We start from the raw sequence: 27,215 nt of genomic DNA on the forward strand, positions 1-27,215 counted from the left end.
AAACTTGCCAACCCATCCTTCTACCCCCACATCCAGGTCGTTAATAAAAATCACGAAAAGTAGAAGTTTTAAATTTAAGTTTTAAAGTTCTAAAAGTTTTAAATCATTACTTCTACTGAAAAATGGCATAACCTTCAGGAATTACAACATTAAATTTTGAAAAATCATAAGATGTATTTTCCCACTTTTATGTGTTGAGTTTTGCTTTAAAGTAGTTTATGGTGTTTTCTATTTTTTTTAACATAGTGCTAATACTTTATCCTCAAAAAAAGTTTTGTGATATGACATCAGTATTTTGAAGTATTGGAACATTTGGAAATGCTCATATTTACTGTACAAGTTTTATCTAAATTCGTAAAAGTAAATTTTCCAAACAAAAGTTGTCTATTGTAGTCCATAATTTCAGGAACATAATCCATCAAAGTAATTGGAAAAATGCTAAAATTACTGTGATTTTCATACCTTTGTTAGTTGGAGTTTGTGATTTTAAAAACCTTAAATTTCCAGAATGTTGCTCATTGTTGAGGGATAAAGCAGCTATTAGAGCTTTGAAGAGTTATTCCAACACTGTGAATACCTGTGATGTAGGTATTTTTCCACACTCAGACTGAATTGCTGTGTTGGAACTGAAACTGAGCACCAGAACTACGTTGAAACCTGTTAATCCTGGTGTTGAGTTTCAAACCAAAGCAAAGTCACTCACAAAGGTATTATGTTGGCCGTCAAACAAACATCATTTTTACGTAGATGGCCTTGTGAAGGCACTCGAGAATGCCTAAGTCTATTTGAGGTCCCTGACTAGCAAGACTTTTTTAATGTTCTTAATTCTATTCACAGTAATCAGTATTAACTGTTAGAATAGCATTGAGTTACAATGTATGTAAGAAAGCTTTTTGTGAGGTGTTGCTGTGGAATTTTTCAACTTAACGACATCTATTTAACCTTCTGTCTTGTCAGTGTCAATTATTTGAACAAGAATTTGAAGGTATTCACAAAGAAACACAGCAACACTTTGTAATTCAGTAGGCATTAAGTATTTCATTTATATAAACATTGATTATATTTGGAGGGAATCTAGTCAAAGAGTAGTATTATCACACTCATGACTGGAGGAGAAAAATTTTATATTTGAATCTGCAGGTTCATATATAATCATACAAGACCAAATTTATTGAGAAAATATCTATTACCCAATCTATTTCAAGCTCTTGCATGAATGAATTTTGCACGATTTTAAGGGGTGTGTCACATGCCATTTGATATCACCCTGCTAGCTCACAGCTTTCATGTTTATGCACATATTTCAAGAAGACCTAAGTGCAAATATTCAGAAGTGATCTCTATATAAGCAATAATGTTAGGTTTTAGATTAAGTTCCTTCCCATTGTGAGTTATAGAGAAACTCATTAACTTCAACATCTATTTTTGTAAATTTGGTCAAAAAGTTGATAAGTGTTTAATCAATCTTGTGTTCTATCTGGCGATATTAACACAGCTTTGTTACTCGTTCTTTACTACTATTGCAAATGGTATAGTTCTACAGTTTTTTAATCTTGAGCAAAAAAGTATATTTCATACAATAATTATTGGTTAATCAACTTGTATTTAGGTCACACAATTATTTACAAAAGGGCAAATAGCACAAAATATTGTTCATTACAGCTTACAAAGTTTTGCTACACAGGTCAGCTGTTCAACAAATATCAGGTGTTCAACGAGCAATTTACAGTCTATTGAGTTTCAATTGTATAATGCACTCAAACATCCAAGTAATATAAGATACCTTTGCAGTATGATCTTTGTACATTGATTAATAAACAATGAGTTGCCTGACACCAGCACTTCCAATGACCTATTTTTTAGAACTATAGACAAGGATAACATTCTTTTCTAAGATACTCAAAAGGCACTTCACTGGAATGTAACGAAACAAAAATTGACACCAAGCCAATGAAGACTTCAGAAAGGGTGACCAGAAACTTTGGTTGAGGACAAGAGTTTGAGGAATGCTTCAGGGAGTGGTAAAATGAAAAATTTGGGGAGGGATTTCAGGAACTTTAAGTCTAGGCAGCTGCATGTTTGGATGACAGTGATGAAGGTGTGAAAGAAATCCTGAGTAGGAGGCACAGAGTCAATGGAGATACTTTTGAGGAGATTATCATTGTAAAAACATAAGACATATGAGCAGAATTAGGCCATTTGTTCCGTCGAGTATGCTCTACCATTCCATCACGGCTGATTTATTATATGTCTACACCTCATTTTCCTGCCTTCTCCATGTAAACTTTGATGCCAGACTAATCAAGGACCTATCAACCTCCATGACCTGGCCTCCACAGATGTCTGTGGCAATGAATTCCACAGATTTGCCACCCTCCAGCTAGAGATATTCCCTCTCATCTCTGTCCTAAATGGGCATCCCTTTATTCTAGACACCCCCCACCCCCTCACGCTGTAGGAAAAGTTCCTCTCCACGTCCATTCTATTTAGGCCTTTCAGTATTCAGTAATTTGCAATGAGGCATTAAGACGTATTAAACATTGATCATGATTCCAAGTTCACATAATTTATCTCTTTAAATCTATGTCACATTTACTGTCTCTTATTGAATACCTATTCATATTGCATAGCATCATCAGCTAATTACAAAAAATAGCCATTTCATATTAATACACCCATGAGTACGTGGCTAGGTACAACTCAACAGCATCTATAAATTAACTAATGACACAAATATTGTTGACAGAACTTCAGATGTGAACAAGGAGATGTACAAGAGTGAGATAGATCAGCAGGTTGAGTAGTTTTGCAGCAATCTTGTGTTCAATGTCAGTATAACCAAGGAATTGACAGTGGACTTCAGGAATGGGAAGTGAGGGAACACACACCAGTGCTTATTGAGGGATCAGAAGTGGAAAGGGTGGGCAATTTCAAGTTCCTGGTTGTCGGCGTCTCTTGAGGATCTATCCTGGGTCCAACATCTTGATACAATTACAAAAAAGACACATTAGTGGGTATGTTTCATTAGGAATTTAAGGAAATTTAGTATACCACCAAAGACACTTCCAAATTTCTACAGATGTAGCGTAGAGAACATTCCAACTGGTTGTATCACCAGAGGGGCCATTGCTCAGGACTGGAAAAAGCTACAGAAAATTGTAAACTCAGTCAGCTCCATCATGAGCACTAGCCTCCCCTGCATTCTGAACATATACAAAAGATAATGTCTGAAAAAGGCAGCATTCATCATTGAATTGAATTGACTTTATGACTTACTTCCTTCATATACATGAGAAGTAAAAATATTACGTCTCCATCTAAATGTGCAATGTGCAATTTATAGTAGTTTATAATAAATAGTATGTACAACAGGACGGTCAATATAACAGACAAATACAGTTGTGTCAGCATGAATTAAGTAGTCTGATGGCCTGGTGGAGGTAGCTGTCCCGGAGCCTGTTGGTCCTGGCTTTTATGCTGCAGTACTGTTTCCCGGATGATAGCAGCTGTAACAGTTTGTGATTGGGGTGACTCGGGTCCCCAATGATCCTTCGGCCCCTTTTTACACACCTGTCTTTCTAAATGTCCTGAATATTGGGAAGTTCACATCTACAGATGCGCTGGGCTGTCCGCACCACTCTGCAGTGTCCTGTGATTGAGGGAAGTACAGTTCCCATACCAGGCAGTGATTAAGGGCTTCCATCACCCAGGATATGACTTGTTCTCATTTCTACCATCAAGGAAGAATTACTGGAGTTTGAAGACATACCCTGAATGTTTCAAGTACAGCTTCCTCCCCTCCGCTGTCAAATTTCTGAATGGACAATGAACCCATTAACACTACCTCAGAATTTTCCTTTTTTCTCTTTTTGCCCTACTTATTTAATTTATATTAAATATATCTGTGTGTGTGTGTGTGTGTGTGTGTGCGCGCGCACGCGCGCGCACATGCATAGTAAGTAATACATCATCATCATCATTATCATGTACCATGTCATATGATTTAAGTGATCATGATCCCATCCATGACCATGATTGTTCTTGGCAAATTTTCCTACAGAAGTGGTTTGCCATTACTTTTTTCTAGGCAGTGTCTTTACAAGATGGATACAACAGAGTATTTTAAAAGACTCTTAGGTACACAGAGCTTAGAAAAATAGGAGGCTATGCATTAGGGAAATTCTAGGCAGTTTCTAGAGTGGTTACATGGTCAGCACAACATTGTGGGCCAAAGGGCCTGTAATGTGCTGTAGGTTTCTATGTTTCTAAGACTGATGACCCCAGCTATTATCAATGCTCTTTAGAGATGGTAAGTCAGTGGTTGCATAACCAGGACTTATGATATGCACCAACTGCTGCCATGGCTTCATGTGACCCTGATTGGGGGGCTAAGCAGGTGCTACATCTTACCCAACAATGACCTACAAGCTAGCAGAAAAAAGTGGTGCCTTACACCTCCTTTGGTAGAAACGTAGCTCTACCCCACCACCCATGGAGTAATACAGCTAAATACTTTACTCAACTTTGTAGCACACTATGTGAATCAGAATCAGTTTATTATCACTGTCTTACATGATATGAACTTTGTTGTTTTCTGGCCACAGTACAGTGAAAAGACGTAAGATTTACTACAAACTACAAAATAAATAATGTAACAAAATAGGAATGACGAGCTATTGTGTTAATGGATTGTTCAGAAATCTGCATTTCATAAATTCCATGTAGTCCAAACAGTAATAATATTGTTATTAGAATGGTTCCAGATGGTCACTTTATGTACACTACTCCCTCTATATTGTACTGTAATTTTAATATTGTATAGAGAAAATGCCTTAGATTTTGCATGTCAGGCATTCATTGCTGGATCTCCCTTCCATCCAAATCTTTGAATTTAGCAATAAAAGTCAAACTTGCAGGCTGAAAACATTCTTGATTTTCCCTTAAGACCTGCTTGGCACTAGGATAAGTGAGGTGGATAGAATAAAATAAGTCAAATTCTCGAACCAATGACCATATGCTGCCAGACATCAAACCCTCTCCTGGTTTAATCCTGAGCGATTTCTAACATTCAGAACAATTCCAACAGACATAAAATAACCATTGAAAGTTTGCATCAAAAAAAAACTTTAGGTAAATTCAGCATTGCTCTAACAGCATATAATGAGGGGAAATGTAGCTGTTTTCTTTGTACCTGTAAAATCTCCACCGAAATGAATGGGTTTACAGATCTTGTTATCATGTATTCTGGCATAGAATATCAAACTATTTTTGTAATTTAGAGTAATTTTAAGCATTTGCACAGTAGGTCAGCAATAATAATCAGAATCAGATTTATTATTGCTGACTTATATGACTTACAGTGCAAAAGCTTAAATTATTATAAATTACATAAATTAATAGTGCAATTAGGAAAAAGGAATGACATGTTAATCTTCACATGTTAGTAGACTGTTTAGAAATCTGATAGTGGAGGGGATGAAGTTGTTTCTGAATAAATGAGCATGAGTCTTAAGGTTTCTGTGGCTCCTCCCCAATGGTGGTAACAAATACGGATAGCAACGGTTCTTAGCGATGACTACAATCCTCTGGAGGAACCAGCTCTTGAAGATGTCCTCAACAATCGGGAGGACTATGTCTAGGTGATTCAATATGATTTCAATTAGTTACAATGACATAGTTTACTAAATACTTTGTGTTGACAAATAGTTACTTTGAGATACATAGTTTAAGCACACGGCAATTGATAAGTCACCTCTGAAGATCCAAATGCCTTTGGGAAAAACTAATTAGCACCAATATTCTAAAACCTTTTGATGACAGAGAGTCAGAGACCCAAAATTCATGTCTCTGTTTACACAACTATGAAAAGTACACAAAAACTATGTGACCATGTTTGATATGGTAAGTGACAACATCCATCTGGTCTGCCAGTTTGCACTCAAGTCACGATGATACCAATAAGCTTAGCCATGTTGCCCGGTTTGATGCTGGCCTGTTAACACTATCCCATTGTTATAATGTTTGGCTTTGCTTCTGCAATCCCTTAGTCTGTGGAGTGGCCTGTGCTTTTAACTTCAATTTACTGCATGCAACCTACAAAAAAAACTGAAGGCTAATTGCAAGCTTCAACTTATTTACATTTACAGAACTGAAGCCTGGTTCTTGTTTGAATTACTATCTGCTATATTCTTAAAACTCCAGAATACTTCCTAACATACCTTCCTCTTGGCCGCTTGACAGAAATCTGCTCCAAGAGAGCTAAGCTTTAAAGACAATTGGATTAAGGGTGGGGCAGTGAAAATACCCTTCACTCAATTCCCTCTCCTACTTATTAATCTATAAGTGCGTAGATCCGCACTCTTTAACATCCCTATTTGGCTATCTACAAGACACTGCAGAGAAGCCAATAAAACGTTCTAGAAATTTGATCCTCTTCACCCCTTCAATCTTGAATAGCTAAAACTATCAGTAGTGGCTGTCAGTAGTTACTCTTTGGGCAGGTGAGGTAACTTTGTTTTGGGTTCTCAGACAGCATTTCACATTCCTTGCCATGACAAGATTATCAGAATGATCTTGACAACCAGTCTTTTTGAGATCAATCTACAGATGGGTTTGGAATGGTCTCTATTCAAATAGTTGCAAGGAGTGGTGGCATCCCTTCCCAGTCTGTCCTTTCAATCGCTTGGCCAACCACTGAAAGGGTTCAGCTTAATTGGGTTCACTCCCCATTCAGCTGGAACAGCTGCCTTGTAACATTGTGTGTGATTTCTTCTCTCTTTCTCGGTTTGCCAAGCCATTGAGGTTGTGGAACTTAATGTCTCTGCCTTAACTTGGATCCCTCCCCATCTATTTTCCCCAATATTTTTTTATTTTGATCTATGTAACTACTCATCTACCTCCAAGAACCAGCCTTCATTTCAAAGTATAGTTACCATTATACTTCAAAACTTTATTCCTAATTTGTTGATGCTCTCTCTCCTCTGTCTTCTACATTTGCATTTCTGTTCTCTTTTATCTGTGGGACTACTTCCATCAGGTGTAGTCAGATGTGATGCAGCAGGCTAGTGTTCACCACTTAGATTCTCTGTAATGACACTGTTGTTGCTCTGTGAACAAAGTCACTTGACAGAAGTACTGCTAGGTACGATGTAGTCTCTTTTGGACAAAATGAGTCCCAGCAGGCATCATATAGAGACCCTTTCAGAAGAAGGTCTTCTTGACCCAACACTGCATGACATTTTATATGCTGAAGTACAAAGGACAATTCGGGATAATTCCATACTTGGGATGCTTCTTTTGAACTACACACCACCTTCACAAATGACATGCAAATAACAAATTTAAATCAGCAAACAGGAAGAAATCTGCAGATGCTGGAAATTCAAGCAACGCACACAAAATGCTGGTGGAACGCAGCAGGCCAGGCAGCATCTATAGGAAGAAACACAGTCGACATTTCGGGCCGAGACCCTTCATTTAAATCAGCATTGTTTGGTCTTCCAGTCTACAGTTCATATTCAAATCTGAAGACAGGTGGCTGAAGTCAGTTGCTGAAGTTACTAGCTATACGAGTTAACCCCCAAAAACACTCTTAACACTGTTAATGGGTGGATGTGATCCCTTGCTCTGTCTGTGAGGGCAACAAGAAGGTGAGTCATATTGTGTAACCTGTGTCCGGTCTTTCCACTGGCTGCTTCATCAGGACTGCACACAAATACAGGTGTTTCTTGTCTGGAGTATCCCCTGTGGTCATATCTATCCCCGCACCCAACCTCAAGGGCTCACCCTGAACAGTTTCCACAACTTTTAAGGACTCTTCATCTTGTGTTCTCAATATTTATTTATTGTTTCTTCTTCTCATTATTCTTTTTTGTTGTCTATTGCACATTGGTAGTTTGTCAACCTTGTGTGCATTTTTTTTTTACAGATTTTTTTGTGTTTTTTGCATTTACTGTGACTGTCCACAAGATAAAATGAATCTCAGGGTAGTATATTGTGACACATATATATATATACCTTGATAACAAAGTTACTTCGAACTGTGAACATTACTGATACTGGATTTTTATTCAAATTCCCTAATTGCCATGGAGTAATTAAAATTTGTGCCTCCAGATGGGCTACTACACCATTAATTTAAACATTATTCCAGGATAGTTTAAATACTGTTAATTGCATAGGATTTTGTGACAGTATACTGTTCATTAGCTCACTTCTTGATATTTTTTTTCGATCTGCTGGATTTCCACACTGTGTGAAGCATACATTCCTTCCAGAGACCATGATGTAAGAGAGAGATTCACACATTTTGGTAAGAATTCAGGAGGTCTACAGCCTCTATTGTAATTCAGTGAGCACATCCTCCAATGACACCATCCTTCCAAAAAACTAAAAACAATATGCAGAAGGAACCAATTTTCTTTTAAAATAAATATTTTCAGTGATTATTAAAATTTTTCCTGCAGTCTATCAAGTATGGCTGGCTCCTCCACTGGATTATTCTTTATTTGCTTTGCCACATTAATTAATTTCTGCATGCCATTTTGGAACAGAATTGAGAAGCTGGAGCATTTTTGGCTAGTGATTTTCTTTTACCAATACAGCAGTGAAGCAGGATCTGAAAATTTACAGGCCTTTTTAACAGGTATTGTACATCAATCCTGGTATTTAAACAGTAATGGTGGCACTAATGTAAAATTATCAGGTCTTCTTTGTGTTATCTTTGTGGTCTATTTTGTGGTGACTGTTCCAAAATCCTTCTCCCATAGCCTAATTTCAGTCAACCATAGCTAGGTGATAGTTGGTTACAATTTACTATAATAGACAAAAGACCAAATACTTTCAGGGGCTAGCAGTTTGCTTCATGTTTAGTTATTTGTTGCCCATTAGATGCTGTTCTTTTTGTGAGAAGGAAATCTCTTTGTAGTAAAACAAATAAAAACAAGAAGACTGTTCACACTAATTGAGTGATTACATAAGGATGTTTTACACCCTGCTATCAAAACCCGAGGAGCATCTTATCAGCAGATGAATGTCATTATAAGTATCTCCATTTTATTTGAATTTGTAGCCACTTAGAAGGTCAATTATACCATTTGTTCTCTACTTTTATATGTTTTAGGGAACAAAAGCAATAGGTTGTAAAGTTAGAAGACTACTTTACCTCAACATGTGCACATTAACGTTCAGGTTTAATGTAAACAGGAAATTTTGTTCTAAAAGTTTATTGTAGTTGTTTCACTTGCAATACTAGATGGCTTTGACATATTAGAAAACCATTAGGGCATGCACTGCAGTTCATACATTCTGTGTTTTGTTTTCAAATGTGTTTCTGAATGTTGAAAATCTACAGCTTTTATTTTGTATATGATAATCAGTTATGCCATTGTTTTTCTCTAGGTCTGATTGCCTACACTGAATATTTGTTTCTTTTGTGCATATTAACAAGTAAGTACAGAAAATTACATATTTATTAATTTCAAATGCTAAGCATATTTTAGAACTCTCACATACCAGTAAATTGCATTCCTCAAAATGTTTTGAAACCTTTGAGTCTGAATCACAGCTATTTCAAACCTTAGTTTAGCTCCATTCATCTTTTTTCTTCCATTTCAAATTCAATTTTTTTTCTTTTCTTCTTCTGTTTTGGCCAAATCCTTTTTCCTTTGTTCTGGGAAATATTAACATGACTTTGTTCCAGATGAAAAAAGACTGCTGTTTTTAAATTCAGTATTTGTAATTATTTGATCAAGTTGTTATTAATTATATTCTCATCTGTGTACTCCCAGTTGGCAATAATGAAAATATGCTAAAAAGTGATTAATATACTTTGCATTGCAGCATAGGATTTGTTTTCAAACGAAAGGTATTAGTAAATTCTGCAGCTTCTTTTTCATGCAATTGAATACTACTTGAAACTATGCAAAGTGTCTTCGAATAAAACCTTACTGACAGGGGAAGTCATTAATACATCAGGAAATTAGTGTAAACCAAATAACATGCAGTAGAAAGTTGTTTTTCCAAAAACTTGTTTATAACTTGAGAAAAATTCTGTGTTCTTTTACATTTACTTATACTGAAATATAAAAATGTTTACTTGTATGTTTTTTGAATCAATTTTAAAATCATAAGCAAAGGTGTATTTATTTTAAATTAGTCTATCACACTATTTGCATTTTATTATTATACTGTTAAGGAGGTTTCCTCGTAATGTGATTGATTGTCTCTTGTAGATAATGTACATATCTTAAATGCTTATTTAGTATTTTAAGTTCTATATCTATTAAAGTTTTATACTTCAGTTAATGCATCAACACCAGAAATGAGTATTTTGCATTCATTTGTTATTACTATTTTATAACTAATTTATCTTTTTCATGAATCTTGCAGAGCCTCATGCAGGTTTTAAAATAGCTTTCAACATGTTTGATACTGATGGCAATGAAATGGTAGACAAGAAAGAGTTCTTGGTGGTATGTACTTTAAAATGCCTTAATTTTAGTTTATTGTGACTTCAAAGAAAATTAATTTAATCTGATTTTATTAAAATCTGTTTTGAAGATAATGTAAGAATCCTTCTGCAACAGGCCTGTATCATGTAAAATGTTATGGTAAATTAACTTAAAATATCCTGATACATGAAGAAATAGTCATGTACATATATTTTTCTTCAGTATCTTTTTTATGCTGTGCACATTCCTTGATTGGAGTGAGCACTTACAACTGAAAATTGTGGCACTCAATTGAAGTATAATATATCACTAAGCTTAGATCACAGTTCAAAGTAAAACTTATTATCAAAGTATGTGTACGTCACCGTGTATTACCTTGAGATCCAATTTCTTGCATACATTCACAATAGAACAGAGAAATACAAAGGAATCAATGAAAAACTAAACGCAAGGACTAACAAATAACCAATATGCAAATGAAGACAAGTTGTGCAAATAATAAATCAACAGGCAAATTAGTAAATAGATAAATGATAGATAAATAAATATCAAGTAAATAAATAAAATCCTGAGAACATGAGTTGTAGAGTCATTGAAAGTGAGTCTATAGGTTGTGAAATCAGTTCAGAGTCAAAGATTGTGAAGTTATCCACATTGATTCAGCAGCCTGGTGATTGTAGGGTAATAACTGTTCCTGAACCTGATGGTGTGAGACATCAGTTTTTTATGCTTCCTGTCCAATTGTAGTAGCGAGAAGAGAGCATGGCCTGGATGGTGGGAATTCTTAATGTTATGCTGCTTTCTTAAGACATTGTTCCTTGTACAGTAAATGTGTTCAATGGTGGGTGTAGGAGCCAGGCATCTATTCTCTAGATTTGCTAGTATTTTGTGTTGTGCATTGATTATGTTTATTATGGTAACTAGTCACATGAGTAGGGGCATAGTAAAAGTGAAATTATTATTATTAAAATTGAAATTATTATAAACTGTACATTGCACATTTAGATGGAGATGTAACATAAAGATTTTTGCCCCTTATGTATATGAAGAATGTAAGTAATAAAGTCTGGAGGGGCACTAACATCCCTGCGAGTAGATTTGCTAGTGCTGCTCCGGGGGTGGGGGTGGGGTTTAAACTGGATTTGCAGTGGGAAGGGAACCAGGGTGTTATAACAGATAGTGAGGTGGAGAAGGATAAAGGTCATGCGAGGACTGCGTGTATAGATAAAGATCAAAGGTTTGTACGTGATAGAAATGTTCTCAGGTGCATCTATTTCAATGCAAGGAGTATTGTAGGTAAGGTAGATGAGCTTAGGGTGTGGATTGGCACGTGAAATTAAGACGTTATTGCTAATAGTGAGACTTGGTTGCAGGAGGGGCAGGACTGGCAGCTTAATGTTCCGGGGTTCCGTTGTTTCAGACGTGATAGGGGGGAGGGATGAAAGGGGGAGGAGTGGCATTACTAGTCAAGGAAAATATCACAGTTGTGTGTAGACAGGACAGCCCGGAGGTCTTCTGAGGAACGGGAAAGCTGTGACCACACTACTAGCTTTATATTATAGAATGCCCAATAGTCAGAGAGAATTGGAGGAGCAAATATGTAGAGATAGCAGACCGATGTAAGAAACATAAATTTGTAATAGTAAGGGATTTTAGTATTCCATATATTGACTGGGACTCCCACACTGTGAAAGGGCTAGATGGCTTGGAGTTTGTCAAATGTGTTCCGAAAAGTTTTCTAAATCAATATATAGATGTACCTACAAGAGAGGATGCAATACTTGATCTCCTATTAGGGAACCAGACACGTCAGGTGACAGAAGTATGTGTAGGCGAACATTTTGGGTCCAGTGATCATAATGTCATTAGTTTCAAGTTAATTATGGATAAGGATAGGTCTGGTCCTCGAGTTGAAGTTCTAAATTGAAGAAGGGCCAATTCTGTGGAAAAGAGAAAGGATCTAGGAAGAGTGGATTGGGATAAGTTGTTTTCTGGCAAGGATGTGTTCAGTAAGTGGAAGGCCTTCAAAGGCATAATTTTGAGAGTGCAGAGTTTGCATGTTCCTGCCAGGATTAAAGGCAAAGTTAGCGGGCATAGAGAACCTTGGTTTTCAAGGGATATTGGCGATCTGGTTAAGAAAAAGAAAGAGGTGTATAGCAGGTATAGGCAACAAGGAACAAATGAGGTACTTGAAGAGTATAGAAAATGTAAGAAAATACTAAAGAAGGAAATCAGGGAGGCAAAAAGAAGACATGAGGTTGTTTTGGCAGATAATGTGAAGGTAAACCTGAAGGGTTTCTACAAGTATATTAAGAGTAAAAGGATAGTAAGGAACAAAATTGGTCATCTAGAAGATCGTGTATGTGTGGAGCCTCACGAGATGGGGAAGATCTTAAACAGGTTTCTGAAGGAAGGGAAACAAGCAGTAGTGTCATGAAACATACAGAGATTAAAGAGAGGAGTTGCTCCCCCAGGCCTGACATGGTATTTCCTCGGACCTTGAGAGAGACTAGTGTAGAAATCGCAGGGGCCCTGGCTGAAAAATTTAAAATGTCCTTAGCCATGGGTGCGGTGCCGGAGGATTGGAGGGTAGCTCATGTTGTTCCATTGTTTAAAAAAAGCTCCAAAAGTAAACCAGGTAATTACAGGCTGGTGAGCCTGACATCAGTAGTAGGTAAATTATTGGAAGGTGTTCTGAGAGATTGGATATACAAGTATTTGGACAGCCAAAGGCTGATTAAGGATAGTCAGCATGGGTTTGTGCATGGTAGATCGTGTTTAACAAATCTTGTAGAGTTTTTCGAGGAGGTTACCAAGAAAGTAGATGAAGGAAAGGCTGTGGATGTTGTCTACATGGACTTTAGTGAGGCCTTTAACAAGGTCCCACATGGGAGGTTAGTTCAGAAGGTTCAGACACTAGTTATTCATGGAGAGGTTGTAAACTGGATTCGAAATTGGCTGTGTGGGAGAAGACAAGAGAGTAGTAGTGGATGATTACTTCTCAGACTGGAGGCCTGTGATTCGTGGTGTGCCTCAGGGATCTGTGCTGGGACCATTGTTGTTTGTTGTTTATATTAATGATTTAGACAATAATGTGGTAAATTGGAACAGCAAGTTTGCTGATGACACTAAGACTGGAAGCATTGTGGACAGCGAGGAAGGCTTTCAAAGCTTGCAGAGGGCTCTGGACCAACTGGAAAAATGGGCCAGAAAATGGCAGATGGAATTTAATGCAGACAAGTGTGAGCTATTGCATTTTGGAAGGACAAATCAAGGTAGGAGATACACAGTAAATGGTAGGGCACTGAGGAGTGTGGTGGAACAAAAGGATCTGGGAGTTCAGGTACATAATTCCCTGAAAATGGTGTCACAGGTAGACAGGGTTATAAAGAAGGCTTTTGGCATCCTGGCACTCATAAATCAAAGTATGGAGTATAGGAGTTGGGATGGTATGGTGAGGTTGTATAAGACATTGGTGAGGCCAAATTTGGAGTATTGTGTACAGTTCTGGTCACCTAACTATAGGAAGGATATCAGTAAGATTGAAAGAGTGCAGAGAAGATTTACTAGGATGTTGTTGGGTCTTCAGGAGTTGAGTTACAGGGAAAGATTGAACAGGTTAGGACTTTATTCCTTGGAGCATAGAAAAATGAGGGGGGATTTGATAGAGGTTTTATTATGAGGGGTATAGACAGAATAAATGTGAGTAGGCTCTTTCCACTTAGATTAGGAGAGATAAATATGAGAGGATATGGCTTTAGCGTGAAAGGGGAAAGGTGGAATTTTTTCACTCAGAGAGTGGTGGGAGTGTGGAACGAGCTGCCATCTGACATGGTAAATGCAGGCTCACCCTTAAGTTTTAAGGATAAATTGGATAGATATATGGATGGGAGAGGTCTGGAGGGTTATGGACTGGGTGCAGTGGGACTAGAGAAATAAAGATTTGGGTGCAATGGGACTAGAGAAATAAAGATTTGGCACTTTCTAGGTACGTTCCAATGAGACAGGGAAGTTATGATAGGGTACAGGAACTGTGATGTATAAAGGCTGTAATAAATCTAGTCAAGAAGAAAGGTTCAGAGAGCTAGATAATGTTAGATTTCTAGAAGAATATAAGGCTAACAGGAAGGAGCTTTCGAAGGAAATTAGGAGAGCCATAAGAGGCCATGAGAAGGCCTTGGCGGACAGGATTAAGGAAAACCCCAAGGCATTCTACAAGTATGTGAAGAGCAAGAGAATAAGACATAAAAGAATAGAACCTATCAAATGTGGCAGTGGGAAAGTGTGTATGGAACCGAAGGAAATAGCAGAAATACTTAATGAATACTTTACTTCAGTATTCACTACAGAAAAGGATCTTGGTGATTGTAGTGATGACTTACAGCAGACTGAAAAGCTCGAGCTTGTAGATATTAAGAAAGAGGATGTGCTGGAGCTTTTGGAAAGCATCAAGTCGGATAAGTCACCGGGACTGGATGAGATGTACCCCAAGCTACTGAGAGAGAAGATTGCTGCGCCTCTGGTGATGATCTTTGCATCATTAATGGGGACGGGAGAGGTTCCAGAGGATTGGAGGGTTGTGGATGTTGTTCCTTTGTTCAAGAAAGGGAGTAGAAATAGCCCAGGGAATTATAGACCAGTGAGTCTGACCTCAGTGGTTGGTAAGTTGATGGAGAAGATCCTGAGAGGCATGATTTCTGAACATTTGGAGAGGTATAATACTAGGAATAGTCAGCATGGCTTTGTCAAGGGCAGATCGTGCCTTACGGGCCTGATTGAATTTTTTGAGGATGTAACTAAACACGTTGATGAAGGAAGAGCAGTAGATGTAGTGTATATGGATTTCAGCAAGGCAGTTGATAAGGTACCCCATGCAAAGCTTATTGAGAAAGTAAGGAAGCGTGGGATCCAAGAGAATATTGCTTTGTGGATCCAGAACTGGCTTGCCCACGGAAGGCAAAGAGTAGTTGTAAACGGGTCATATTCTGAATGGAGGTTGGTCACCAGTGGAGTGCTTCAGGGATCTGTTCTGGGACACTTACTTATTGTGATTTTTTATAAATGATCTGGATGAGGAAGTGGAGGGATGGGTTAGTAAGTTTGCTGATGACACAAAGGTTGGAGGTTTTGTGGATAGTGTGGAGGTCTGTCAGAGGTTATAGCGGGACATTGATAGGATGCAAAACTGGGCTGAGGAGTGGCAGATGGAGTTCAACCCAGATAAGTGTTAATTTGTTCATTTTGGTAGGTCAAATATGATGGCAGAATATAGTATTAATGGAAGACTCTGGGCAGTGTGGAGGATCAGAGGGATTTTGGGGTCTGAGTCCATAGGATGCTCAAAGCAGCTGTGCAGGTTGACTCAGTGGTTAAGAAGGTGTACGGTGTATTGGCTTTCATGAATCGTGGAATTGAATTTTGGAGCCGAGAGGTAATGTTGCAGCTATATAGGACCCTGGTCAGACCCCACTTGGAGTACTGTGCTCAATTCCAGTCGCTTCACTACAGGAAGGATGTGGATGCCATAGAAAGGGTGCACTCCATCCCAGATAAAATTCTTGTGAATCTCATCTGTGCTGTCTTCTGTGCAATTGCCTTCCTGTCATGTGTTGATCAGACCTACGCATAGTGCTGTAGTTGTGGTTTAACCAATGACTTATAAGGTTGTTCTGTAACCCTTCAGCTCTTATATTTTGTGCCCCAGCTTGTGAAAATAAATTGTGACTTGTGACTATGCTGCCACATTAAGTATCCTTGGATTTGTAGACCAAGGTTCCTCACAGATGAACTGTAGTTCCACTAGCCAACATCCAAACTCCAAAGTGCACAAACAGGCCAACTAAAGAAATATCTTGTAGATGAGGTTACCCAGATCGTATAGAGCATCTCAGAATTCCCACATGTTACAAGTGATTGAAGTAGTTAATCAACGATTAATATTTTTGTTCAGTGGATGGCAAAATGCATAAAACTTGATGAGGTTGATGTGCTATTTCATATATGTTAAATCTACAATAGCTCTAAGTAATTGATCACTGAATTTTCTATATTTTTGCTTGTATTTGAAACATGACTTTCACCAACAGCAGTAATGGTTTCAAATTGTCTTGGTTTTTCTTGCTTTTATTAGTAATTGTAAAACTTGTAAAGGATTTTAATTATTAATTGCAAATAGTTCAGTTATTTTAACATTTAATATTACTGGATACTACTGTAAGTGACTGGGAAGGTAAGATGGCATTGCAGAGAAGGCAGTTGTGTGAAATGATGGGGGAAGTGGTAGCTTTCGACCTTATTAATGTGACTTTACCTATCAAGTACCCACGTCAAGAGTTTGGGCATGGGGGGTGGGGGAAGAAGGACCATCAGGACATATTGGGGTGAATGGGACCTTGGTTGGCCTATGTTGTTATTCAAGTCTATTTGCAAGCTGTTCAGATTGTGAGTAGTTCACAAGAACAGAATCCTATTATAACCTAAGGAAGAACCTTTATTTGATATTTGTATATGTTTTTCTTTAAGCAAATTAACTGTTCTGTTATATTTACAAGTTTAGACTTTGCCTACCACAGTAGGGATTCTTTGTTCTATTTGGGTAAAGAAAAGTTGGCCTAAAACTCCAATCAGTTAACTCTGTTTTATTTAAGACGTCATTTATGAAAATAACAAACACAGAAAGTTCTGAAAATGTGGAAAATCCAAAATAACACACACAAAATGCTGGAGGAACTCAACAGGTCAGGCAGCATCTATGGAACGAATGTCGACATTTCTGGCCAAGACCCTTCTTCAGAAGTGGAAAGGAAAGAAGATGCCAGAATAAAAAGGTGGGGGGGGTGGGGTGAGAGAAAGCAGCATAGCTAAAAAGTAAACACGAGGAAATCTGCAGATGCTGGAAATTCAAACAACACACACAAAATGCTGGTGGAACACAGCAGGCCAGGCAGCATCTATAGAGAGAAGCACTGTCGACATTTCGGGCTGAGACCCTTTGTCAAGGCTAACTGAAAAAACTGAAAGAGAAAATCTCTTAGTATCTTTCCCTTCAGTTAGTCCTGACGAAGGGTCTCGGCCCGAAACATCGACAGTGCTTCTCTCTATAGATGCTGACTGGCCTGCTGTGTTCCACCAGCATTTTGTGTGTTTTGTTAGCTAAAAAGTGATAGGTGAAGCCAAGTGTGTAGGAAAGGTAATGGGCTGGAGATGAAGGAATCAGATAGGAAAGGACAGTGGACCACAGGAGAAAGGGAAAGAGGATGGGACCCAGGGGTAGGTGATAGGCAGATAAGTAGAGGTATGAGGCCAGAGTGGGGAATAGAAGAGGGGAGGTTGAGGGAATTGATACCAACCGAAAGGAGAAATCAATATTCATGCTATCAGATTGGAGGCTACCCAGACATAATATAAAGCATTGTCCTACACCCAGAGGGTGGCCTCTTTGTGGCTCAAGAGGAGGCCATTTACCGACATGTTGGAATGGGAATGGGAATATGAATTAAAATGTTTGACCACCGGGAAGTTTCACTTTATGCAGATGGAATGACGAAGTGGTCCACCAATTTATGGCAGGTCTTACCAATATAGAGAAGGCTGCATTGGGCACACAGGATGTAATAAACAACCCTAGCAGATTCTCAGGTGAAGTGTTGCCTCACCTGAAGGGCTGCTCGGGGCTCTGAATGGAGGTGAGGGAGGAGGTGAATGGGCAGGTGTAGCACTTTGGCTGCTTGCAGGGATAAGTGCCAGGAGGGACGAATGGATAATAGTTGTTTTCCAGAGTACAGAACATCAATAGTTTCGGGATTATTTTGCCTCACTCTGAAAATTTAGACCACTTGGGCAACACAGACACCTTCATCAGGATGCCATTCATCGACTAAAGCTCAGCATTTAATACCATCATTCTCACAATCCTGATTGAGAATTTGCAGAACCTGGGCCTCTGTACCTCCCTCTGCAATTGGATCCTCGACTTCCTAACCGGAAGGCCACAATCCGTGCAGATTGGTGATAACATATCCTCCTCACTGACAGTCAACAGTGGCGCACCTCAGGGGTGTGTGCTTACCCACTGCTCTGCTCTCTATGTACCTATGACTGTGTGGCTAGGCATATCTCAAATATCATCTATAAATTTGCTGATAATACAAGCATTGTTGGTAGAATCTCAGGTGGTGACGGGAGGGCCTACAGGAGTGAGATATGCCAACTGGTGGAGTGGTGCTGCAGCAACAACCTGGCACTCAACGTCAGTAATACAAAAGAGCTGACTGGGGACTTCAGGAAGGGTAAGACGAATAAACACATACCAATCCTTATAGAGGGATCAGAAGTGGAGAGAGTGAACAGTTTCAAGTTCCTGGGTATCAAGATCTCTGAGGATCTAACCTGGTCCCAACATATCGATGTAGTTATAAAGAAGACAAGACAGCGGCTGTACTTTATTAGGAGTTTGAAGAGATTTGGTGTGACAACAAATACGTTCAAGAACTTCTATAGTTGTACCATGGAGAGCATTCTGACAGTCTGCATCACTGTCTGGTATGGAGAGCTACTTCACAGGACCAAAAGAATCTGTAGAAGATTGTAAATCTAGTCAGCTCCATCTCGGGCACTTGCCTACAAAGTACCCAGGACATCTTTAGGGAGCAGTGTCTCAGAAAGGCAGCATTCATTATTAAGGACTTCCAGCAACCAGGGCATTCCCTTTTCTCACTGTTAACATCAGGTAGGAGGTACAGAAGCATGAAGGCATGCACTCAGCAATTCAGGAACAGCTTCTTCCCCTCTGTTACCTGATTCCTAAATGAACATTGAATCTTTGGACACTACCTCACTGTTTTTTAAATATACAGTATTTCTGTTTTCGCACATTTTTAAAATCTATTCAATACACATAATTGATTTACTTGTTTATTTATTACTATATTTTAAGAATTTTATTTATTTTTTTCTCTCTGCTAGATTATGTATTTTGTTGAACTGCTGCTGCTAAGTTAACAAATTTCATGTCACATGCCAGTGATAATAAACCTGATTCTGATTCTGTATTTTTCTGGACACTTTCTGTTACAAGTCTGCATTCACCAATGAAGTATATTGTATATCAGACATATGGGGATTGAACAGTATATAATGGTAAGTGTAAGAGACCTGAAATTTAAAAAAAAATTGGTGGAAGTACCCAACACGTCAGGCAGCATCTGATCCCTTATTTAGAAAAGGATGTATTAGCATTGGAAGCAGTTTAGACTTGAGGAATGAGAAGGTTCAACCACAAACAGCCAGAAGAATTAGACATATTTTTTTGAATGTTAGAAGAATAATGAATGATCTTATTGAAATTTGCTAGATCCTAAGTGGGACATGATACAATAGAAGTTGAGATGTTTCCACATATGAGAGAGACCTGCACCAACAGACAGAGTTACAAGATAGGGTGCAGTAGGGGGGTCATTAAAACTTAAGTGCACTAGAACTTCTGTAATTCTTTAGCCTAAAGTTTTTGTGACAGTTAGAACACTGGGCATTTTTAAAGAGGAAGTAGATGAATATTTAAAAGATTGAAAAAGGGAGGACAGTGTGAATCTGTCACAGGAGGAGTTCAACCCTGGCCAGATCAAGCATGATCATATTGAATGGCACGGCAGGTATAAGGAGCCAAATGGCCAACTCCCACTCCTATTCTGCTCTTGAGTAGAGAGAGAGAGCAAACTTAATGTTTCAGGTTGATGATCTTCATTAGAAGGAGGAAAATCTAGAAATCCATGAAGTTGCAGAGAAGGGGCAGGGTGTAAAGAGAAAAAAGAGAGGCTAGTTAATGCTAATATTGTTGGTACCAGCGAGAGAACATGACAAAAGCTTGATCTGTCTGCAGGAGAAGAATGGCAGAGGAATGAGAAAAAGCGACACAGGAACTATGAAATATAAAACACTGTGGTTGCAGGAAATATGAAGGCAAAACTGGACAATTTTTCCCCTCCCTTTTAGAATTCCAAATGGACATGGGTGACACAGTGGGACTGTTTGTAGAACTTGCTGCCTTGCAACTCCAGCATTCCAGGTTCAATTGCTGATATTTGATGTGGTCTTAGTGGAGTTTGCTTAGGTTTAATCTGGGTGTTCCAGTTTCCTCCAATACACCAAAGATGTGCAGGTTAGTAGTTTAATTGACCATTGTGAAATGCTGCTGATATAGATTAAGGGGGAGTTATTGTGAATGTGGGTAAAATAAAAACTGGGATTGGTATAATAAATGCTTGGCATTCAGTGCATACTGTGTGGCCAAAAGGTCCATTTCCATGCTTACTGACTCTACTTTAAGGTGAGCTCCTGTCTTGGAAGGGCAGACTTCTGATTTACAACACTGCACTTTTGACTACAGGACTGATGCAGGGTCTTGACTCAAAAAGTCAACCATTCTTCTGTCTCCACAGATGCTAACTGACCTGTTGAGTTCCTCTAGCAGGTTGTTTTTTTTTTGCTCAAGATTGGAGCATCTGCAGTCTTTTGTATCACCACTGCAGCTATAATCTTACTAGCTGTAAGATACAGACATTGCCTGAAAACCAGTGGTGATAAAAAAGAAGGTTCAAGCTCCACACTGCCACATGAATTCAGCTGACAAGGTTCTCTGCCACAACCTGTATTGTACAAGTCTCAGGAAAGCCTCTAGACTCTTTCTGAGCCTATTGATCAAATCCAGCTATAACTGCCTGCTACATGATGTCTATAGAGATTCAGTTAGGCAGTCCCAGTGGAGACTTATCTATTCCTACACCGACCAAGAGGAGGGAGTATTTCAAGTATTTCCTATTTTCATTATTGGCCATTATGTTACTTGTAAGGTTCAAGATCTCTTGTAGAAACCAGAATGTCAGTTTACTTAACTCTTAATGGCAATACCAATTCTTACACACAGTGAGCAAATGTTTTTGTACAAGTATCAATCTAAGGTTTTTAACTCAATATGTGGATGTGTGATCTCTTTTTTATATAAAATAAGTTAAATAATTTACCTGATGCACCCTGACTGGCATTTTGCTTCTCCACTCTCAAGTTTTCCACCCAAAATGTTAACAATTTCTTTTCTCCCACAGATGCTGCTTAACCCACTAAATTCTTCCAGCAGATTGTTTACTACTACAGATTAGAGCATCTTGCAGTCAATTGTGTCTACAATTTACTTTCCAGATTGCTTCATTGTGGACAGTTCAGGGTTAAAGGAAAGTTTCACAATGGTGCTTTAAACTTACTGTAAACCTAGTATTGCATGTAAATGTAGAATTAAATGTGAGCTATAAAATAATATTTTATTTTAGTTACAGGAAATTTTCAGAAAGAAAAATGAGAAAAGAGGTAGAAGAGGTATCGATGAGGAGAAGTCGGCGCAAGTGGTGAGCATGTATTTCTTTTCTAGTTTTGATTGTAATGAAGTTGGCTGTTTAAAATGACATGAACAGCAGTTTAGTCTTAATCGTATCACTTGTGATGTCAATTACAAAAATCCTAGCCATGATTGATAATTTGAGTCTTGTATATCAATGATTTTCAGAGATCAGGGCTCCAGAGTAGACGGGGAAATATCAATATTAGACCCAAGACATCAGTTCAATTCTGTGCCTGTGTGTTTTAATCTGAGAATGTGTTTGTATGACTGACTGCACTTTCTAATTGCTTTATCTTTTCCTTTCCTTTTCTAATTTGCTGACTACAATCTGTAATTTGACACCACACCATATGCCATGTAAGAATCTGCAACTTTTTGGTTATCAATATGCTCCTAATTACAGTGTATGTATTGCTTTTCAATTATATCTGCATGTGAATTTATGCTGGATACCCTTTATGAGTGTAATACTTGCGTATGAAAAGATAGCATGCTTCTTGATTAGTAACATCCTGCATCCCAAAGCAGGCTTCAAAGTATAGAAAATCTATCTTATAATTATCAAATGTACACATACATTTTTGAAAATTAAACCTTCAGAGGCTCTGATAACATGATCAATCAAAGTCTTCTTTAAAAGCTTAATCCAGATTGAATTAGGTAATTGTTGAATTCTAACCATTTCAATTAATTGTTTACCAATTATACTTACTTCCTGAGGGCATGTTTAGAATTTAATAATATAAAAATCAATAAAATCATCTGATAACACAGCTAATAGACTAAGTAAATGCTACTGTATTTATATTGGAAAATGAAAAGAGTATCTGTTGAAGAAGACTAAATTGATCATATAATAAGAAGATGAAAGAGTTGTTCTCTAATTTCTGGTGCCAGGCAGCACAGTGGCATAGTGTTTAGCACAATGCTTCACAGTATAATTTCTGGTGCCTTCAAAAAATAATCTGAACTGGATATTTAATTTACTATGTCATTGCATTGATTAGATGAGAAAGGAAATAGTTTTATATAAGTCTAATGAAAAAAAACTATATTTTTTATATACATTAAGAAATGTATAATGTATTCGGCATGTACATGCAGAAAATACGCTATAAGCATTTTCTGCACATTTCCATTTTCATTTGTCTGTGTACATTTGCAACTAAGCTGACTTTCTTACCCATATAGTTTTATGGATGCTTCTGTCATTCTAATTGTTTCTTTTTAGTATTAACTGATATCAAGACCCTAGTACTTCCATTCCCTACTTCCAGCAGCAATCTGTCTCTGGACTCCAGCCACAGGCCAACTTATTTCACTTCCATTCATGCATGACAATCTCAGAAAGAAATTGTAGTTACACCTATTACTTAAAATGTTTTTCCCATTAGACTTTGTAGATTTAGGGCTTTAGAAACCTGTTCTTAGAGTTATTACCATATTAATGAAAAATCAGGACCTGTTATTATCAACACTTTACAGCATATGATATTTTACATGAATATACCATGGATCCCTCAAAATTCTATATGGTATATATCTTTACTACAGAGGCAAAAAGCTTGGAGCAAAGCTTAAAAGCATGGTATGACACTCGGCTTAAGACTAGTCTGTCTGTCTAGCTGTGACTCAGTCTTGAATTTTTAGTAATTAAAAACAGTGTTCTCACTCTTCTGGTCTGAGGGCTCTGTTTCCACTAAGCCCCCTTTTCATCTCAGACTAGTTGGTGACAAACCTTCACTGCAAGACAACATAAATTCTACTTGTTTAGTGTCATGTGAGATTTCTGCACCTCGACTGTGTAAAGGAAAATAAATGAATATGGCATACTGATAAAAATGTGCCTTATCAGAGTAAGATGAGTAAGAACTTGACAAACTTTGTCCAGGGCAAAGAACACAGAGAATACAAAAATACAGCAGATACCCAGAAAGAGATCACAAAAGAAAATTGCAGAAATGGGGAAAACAGAGGAAAAACTCAGGACAAATAAAGAATTAAAGATGATCCAAAATGACAAAATTAGAATAGAGAATTAATGAAATTCTGTGCATACATGAAATAGAGCATCAAAGAATTAATGAAACAAATATTATCAGTAACTTCACAACAGCTGTTTTTTCCCTCATTTCTTTAAAGATTTTACTAAAAGATACTAAATTTCCATTATTTACTCTGAAATTTAGTGAACTTTTTCTTGTATGGGGGAAAATGTCTTTACATGAGTGCTATTAATAGTGCTACAAGAGTTAGAAGATTAAAATTAAAACCCAAGAATATGTATTTCCATACTTTTATTTCCTTGGTCTTGTGTCGTACATTTATGTTCCTTAAATAATAACATTTAGAATACATAATAATAGCACTGTATTTGAACAGTTCATTTACAGTATTTGTGCAGGAAGAAGAATGTCTTATTTTTAAACAAAATAGAAAGTTAACAGTACCAGATTAATTTTGACACAATCTGGTTATCCGTAAGTTGAAGTTTGACGAGTTTTATTCTTTGTGTTCTTGAACTTACTTGCTCATATATATTGTTGCTATAAATCAATATAGGTAGAACATTACAATATGTTTACAGATCATACCTAGGTTGTGAAAGCAAGGCATAAAGGCAACATGTTAGCATAGTGGTTAGCACATTGCTTTACAGTGCCAGCGACCTGGGTTCAATTTGCACCACTAGCTGTAAGCAGTTTGTACATTCTCCCCCGTGGCTGTGTGGATTTCCTCTGGGTGCTCCAGTTTCCTTCCACATTACATACATTTATGGGTTAGTGGGTTAAGTAGTTACGTGTAGTTAGGTGGCACAGGCTTGTTGGGCCAGAAGGGCCTGTTACAGTGCTGTATCTCTTTTAAAAAAATATGTACAGCCTATGCTTATAATTGAGCATTTAGGAGACAAGTAGAATTTATTTGCTAGCTGCTGCGGGTCTGCAGGCATTTTCTGCCATGCAGGAACTCAGTTCATGACCACATTTCTCACTTGTGAACTGTTTGGGTTATAAACAAATCACAGGAATGGAACCCTGCTGTAAGTTGGGAATGACCTTTCTTTTTCAATCTTTTTATTGAGTTTCATATAAATATATAAAAAAAACATAACAAAATAATGAATAGGTTATAAATACAATAGACTTAAGATTACATTAATAATAGGATAATAATATCCTATTAAACATCAACAACAAAAAAGTACATTAATCAATCAAGTCTATATAATTATATATGAAAAAAAAACAAAACTAATCATCCAAAGAAAAAGAAAAAAAAATTTAAAATGTGTGAAAGAAAATATATATATGAAACAAGCACTAAACTAAAACTAACATGGGCAATAATAACAGTTTATAAGTATATGATAGTGTCAAAGAACTCCGGAACTCCATACCTGAACAAGAATAAACAAAGAGAAGGTCTGGGAAAGGCCAAATTAATTCACATGAAAATGTCGGATGAACGGTCCCCAAGTTTCTTCAAATTTAATTGACGAGTCAAAAATTGTGCTCCTAATTTTTTCCAAACTCAAATAAGAAATAGTTTGAAAAAGCCACTGAGACGTGGTAGGAGGGTTTACTTCTTTCCAATTTTGTAATATAGACCTTCTGGCCATTAATGTTACAAAAGCAATCATTCGTCTGATTGAAGGAGAAAACTGATTACCATCCTCATTTGGTGTACCAAAGATTGCAGTAATAAAGTTAGGTTGTAAATCAATGTTCCAAATTGAGGAAATGGTAACGAATATGTCCTTCCAATAATTATGTAAAGTAGGACATGACCAAAACATATGGGTCAGTGAAGCCACTTCTGAATGACATCTATCACATTGAGGGTTAATATGAGAATAAAATCGAGCAAGTTTATCTTTAGACATATAAGCTCTATGTACAATTTTAAATTGTATTAAAGCATGTTTAGCACATATAGAAGAAGAATTAACCATTTGTAAAATTTTTCCCATTTATCTGTTGATATATTGTAGCGAAGTTCTTTTTCCCATTGTTGTTTAATTCTATCAGACATTTCTGGTTGTATCTTCATAATCATGTTGTAAATAAAAGCAACTAATCCCTTCTGACAAGGATTTAAGGTAAAAATCAAATCTAAGAAATCCGTTGAAGTTGAGTTGGGAAAAGATGGTAAAACTTTATGTAAAAAATTTCTAATTTGTAAATATCTGAAGAAATTAGATTTAGGTAATTTAAATTTATTGGAAAGTTGGTCAAAAGACATCAAAGTACCTTCAAAAAAAAGGTCACGAAAACATTTTATACCTTTCCTTTTCCATATGCTAAAGGCTTGATCTGTCAAGGAAGGTTTAAAGAAAAAATTAAATAAAATAGGGCTATCAAGCACAAAGTTTTTCAAAGTAAAGAATTTCCGAAATTGAAACCAAATTCGTAATGTGTGTTTAATAACAGGATTAGATATTTGTTTATTAAATTTAACTAAATCAGCAGGAAGAGAAGAACCAAGAACAGAGAATAAAGAATATCCCTTTACTTCATTGCATTCCAAATTTACCCACTGCGGACACAATAATAAGTCCAAATCCAATTTCCAATACGTTAGATTACGAATATTATTCGCCCAATAATAAAATCTAAAATTAGGCAAAGCTAAACCACCATCTTTTTTAGATTTTTGTAATTGCCTTTTACTTAACCTAGGGTTTTTGTTTTGCCACACAAATGAGGAAATTTTTGAATCAATGTTGTCAAAAAAGGATTTAGGAATAAAAATTGGTAAGGCTTGAAATAAGTATAAAAATTTCGGTAAAATCATCATTTTAATAGCATTAATCCGACCAACTAATGATAAGAATAAGGGAGACCATCTTGTAGTAAGATGTTGTGGGAATGACCTGTAAAGTTATATAAAGAATGCAGACTCCCCTATTCATTACCGTGCAGTATTTCTGGGCTAGTAGGCTGTATCAAGAGGAAGTCCACAGGAAGGAGCAAGTTCTTGTATCTCACTACTTAAAGATTGGCTGATCCCTTTTGTAATCCTGCAAAAATGTAGAATCTGACACTTCAAGAAAAATAATAACCTACCACTTAAGTATAATAGATTTGAAATGCAAAAGATTGAATTAATCCATAAACTTACCTGGAAAAGTATCATTTTTATGAATAATTGCATTTTGCCCTACAATTCATTTTTAAGAACTTGAGAGCATCAGAAATAGCAGCTGCATTAGTCTCTTCAGCACTTCGGGCTTTTTCTGCCAATCAGATCTTAACTGATCTTGATTTTGATTCCAATTTTCTATTGATGCTCAATTTCTTTGATAACCTTGTCTCAAGTCTATAGTTCTCAGTTTTGTATATATTCACTGATTGACTGCCCAGAGTTCCCTATGA

The 27,215-nt window shown here is 37.2% G+C and overlaps 1 protein-coding gene across 6 annotated transcripts in view; it reads left to right on the forward strand.

Annotated features, from left to right (window-relative positions):
* The window catches only part of micu3a (mitochondrial calcium uptake family, member 3a), a 152,844-nt gene that overhangs the window by 67,225 nt on the left and 58,404 nt on the right, over positions 1–27,215 (forward strand). For 4 of the 6 annotated variants that reach the window (XM_059989270.1, XM_059989268.1, XM_059989267.1 and 1 more), the window contains exons 5-8: positions 8,261–8,311; positions 9,400–9,447; positions 10,390–10,472; positions 21,773–21,847. In XM_059989270.1, the coding sequence (XP_059845253.1) occupies positions 8,261–8,311; positions 9,400–9,447; positions 10,390–10,472; positions 21,773–21,847 (257 nt within the window). The remainder of the gene's footprint in view (positions 1–8,260; positions 8,312–9,399; positions 9,448–10,389; positions 10,473–21,772; positions 21,848–27,215) is intronic. The other 2 variants (XM_059989269.1, XM_059989266.1) reach the window with 1 other exon arrangement.

Source organism: Hypanus sabinus, chromosome 14 (genome assembly GCF_030144855.1).
Source record: "Hypanus sabinus isolate sHypSab1 chromosome 14, sHypSab1.hap1, whole genome shotgun sequence".
Classification (NCBI taxonomy): Eukaryota; Metazoa; Chordata; class Chondrichthyes; order Myliobatiformes; family Dasyatidae; genus Hypanus; species Hypanus sabinus.